This window comes from Sinocyclocheilus anshuiensis, unplaced genomic scaffold, assembly GCF_001515605.1.
Source record: "Sinocyclocheilus anshuiensis isolate Anshui unplaced genomic scaffold, SAMN03320099.WGS_v1.1 scaffold45, whole genome shotgun sequence".
NCBI lineage: Eukaryota > Metazoa > Chordata > Actinopteri > Cypriniformes > Cyprinidae > Sinocyclocheilus > Sinocyclocheilus anshuiensis.
In genome coordinates this window covers 243,488-246,285 of record NW_015536467.1, presented here as the reverse complement: position 1 = coordinate 246,285, position 2,798 = coordinate 243,488, and the positions used below count along the sequence as shown (strand labels likewise).

Below are 2,798 nucleotides of genomic sequence, written 5' to 3'. Positions count from 1 at the left end.
TTGCTGTCAAACGATTAATCACGATTAATCACGGTTAATCGTTTGACAGCACTAAAAAAAATTATACTACTTGTATAGCACCTTTTCTGAATTTATACATAAAATGCCACTCAAAATGCTTGACAGACTGGAATATAAAAAGGGGTAATAAAAAAATAAAGCATAAAATATGCAAAGCAAGTCTGTTTGAAATCATTAGCGTAATTTTTCTCCAATTTATTCTGTTGCACAAAGGATTGTGTGCTATAATAGCCTAAAAAGCATGCAGATGCACATTATGAAAATCTACCAAAGTATACAATCTAATTCTAATCGCATACTATTTAGGATGGATGATAATGAAGTTGGGATGCAGTGCTTGATTGGCTGGTTCAGGTGTGTTTGATTAGAGTTGGAACTGAATTTTGTGTTAGCAGCCATATCACCCTGCAGCCCAAGACTGTTTTGCCCACTGAAACTAAGCTAAGCTAGTGTGTGGTTGGCATTCTGGCGCAATATGGCTGCCGTCGCATCATCCAGGTGGATGATGCACACTGGTGGTGGATGAGGAGATTCCCCCCTTCTATGTAAAGTGCTTTGAGTGCCCAGAAAAGCGCTATATAAATGTAAGGAATTATTTTATTTTTATTTATTTTATTTTTTTTTGTGGGATGGTCCATCTCCAGGAACAGGGTTTGGGAAGCCCTTTCAGTTTATGGAATATAAATTGCATGAATTTATGAAGTCATTACTAGAAAATTACTAGAACGAATCCTAGAACGCAAATGGACTGCAGATTGTTACGAATTAGGAATGAAAAATCACAGACTTTAATTTATAGCTGCGCGCGCTCTCTGAACATCAACAATTGTCTCGTTTAATTTTTCTTTCTGTTATGGGATTTTAGGAGAGACAAAGCTGATATTAAAATGAAACCGAAACCTCCATTAGGTCTCCTAAACTATGAAACATCAACCTCTGAGTGATTTTTCTCAGGGTTGGTTAGGAAATACTGTGGCTTGTGCGAATGAAATTGTTGTTTACATGAGTGAAGCTTGACTGTGAGAAAATTTTCAGCATAGCTGTGACAGATAACAACTTTGGAGTAATTAAAATGTTTAATGAAACACCAAGCTACAATCCAGAATCTGTGAAACACGTGATGCCTGGGAAACTCAATTGCTCCTAAACTTTACAATCGCACACATTTAAATAATCCCTAATGACTTATGTTTCCCACACACAAATCCAACCACATCAAAAACTCAATTCAGATGACTTTTAAGGATGAGGCAACACATATATTTAGGTTCACAATGCTGTTGAATGTGCCTACTTGATTTTGTATATATATATATATATATATATATATACAGGGATTGAAATTAACTTTTTTACTCACCAGCCATCCCCGCCACAGCTGTTTTGTACCCGCATTTGGCGGGTGTTAATTTCAAACCCTGTATATATATATATATATATATATATTCAGGCAGATTTCCTGAGTTTCTAACTCTAATCTTAACTCAAAATTGCGTACTTGCTCCTTTAGATGTGAAAATGACGGAGGCCAGTGAAAATGGCCAGTGGCACAATGCCAGGTTTATTTGCTAAGTGCCTTCCTATAAAGCTATAAAGAGTATCTTTCAAAAATTCACTGCCATTTGTACGGCAAACTTGCAGTTGCTGATTAGTTGAGTTTGCTGTATGCTCTAAAAAGTACAGCTATATAATTTTTACCTTTATTTATTTTATTTTATTTATATTATACACTTATACACTGGTCTAGCTGAAGAAAATTGTCCTGATGATGGTGTCAGTCAGGCTGCTTCTCTCAGAGTGGTGCAAGGGCTGATGGGAAACCCTGGCGTTGTAATTACCAAGTCCTCTCTGAGAAGTGCGAGCTGCCAATCACACCTTAAGTCAATATCATTTACAGCAGTGAAAGTCAGAATGTTTGTCTAGGAGGGACAACTTATTCATGGCCAAATCTTCAGACTTATTTGTCCCTCACACACCTTCCTCTCTCTCTTGTGTGTGTTTCTCTGCAGGCATCCGTGGAGTTTTATTACAGTCAAAGGGGACACGTCCTCAGCGGTCGAGGATCATGCCGTCTATCAGGGTGAGCCTCTTTTGCCCACTTGTTTGCCCAGCGATGGAAAGCAAACAGCAGCTCGGAAAGGAAATATCTTGAAGGCGAGCTGATGCTGGTGTTTTTTGTGTGTTTGTGTGTTCAGGAACCAAGGCTTCGTCTGAGGCCAGGAGCTCTCGTGTGTTTCACTCAGGTTACGGAGAGCATTTCACAATCACCACCATCAGTCAGTGGGTTCAAGGTACAGACACGCCTCACCACCTCCACTAAAGACAGACAATCATGACTCATTTGCAGCTCCGGGTTGGTTTATGCCGGTATCTAGCTGGTGGACCAGCAAAACTTATTGGAATAGTTCAGTCAAAATTTTTTATTTTTTTTTCATTTACTCTGATGGTGTATTTGTTTTCATCTGTGGAGCACAACAGGAGAAGTTTAGCAGAATAGGCGCTGTTAACTTTCAAAATAGACAAAAAACTTAATTTATCTATGAAAATAATAATGCTTTTATAAAGTAAGGATGCATTAAATCGATCAAACATGACAGTAAAGACATTTATAATGTTAAAAAAATATTTCTATTTCAAATAAATGCTGTTCTTTTGAACGTCTCGGTTACGTATGTAACCCTCGTTCCCTGAAGGAGGGAACAGAGACGTCACGTCGTGACTGACGAATTGAGATCTCGCTTCGAGAGACCAATCTACTTCTAGTGTAAATAAACGAG

At 38.2% G+C, this 2,798-nt stretch overlaps 1 protein-coding gene across 1 annotated transcript in view; it reads left to right on the top strand.

Annotated features, from left to right (window-relative positions):
• The window catches only part of LOC107691638 (cell migration-inducing and hyaluronan-binding protein-like), a 143,438-nt gene that overhangs the window by 70,953 nt on the left and 69,687 nt on the right, over nucleotides 1-2,798 (top strand). Inside the window, exons 7-8 of the mRNA XM_016490405.1 lie at nucleotides 2,031-2,101; nucleotides 2,217-2,312. Coding sequence (XP_016345891.1) covers nucleotides 2,031-2,101; nucleotides 2,217-2,312 — 167 coding nt within the window. The remainder of the gene's footprint in view (nucleotides 1-2,030; nucleotides 2,102-2,216; nucleotides 2,313-2,798) is intronic.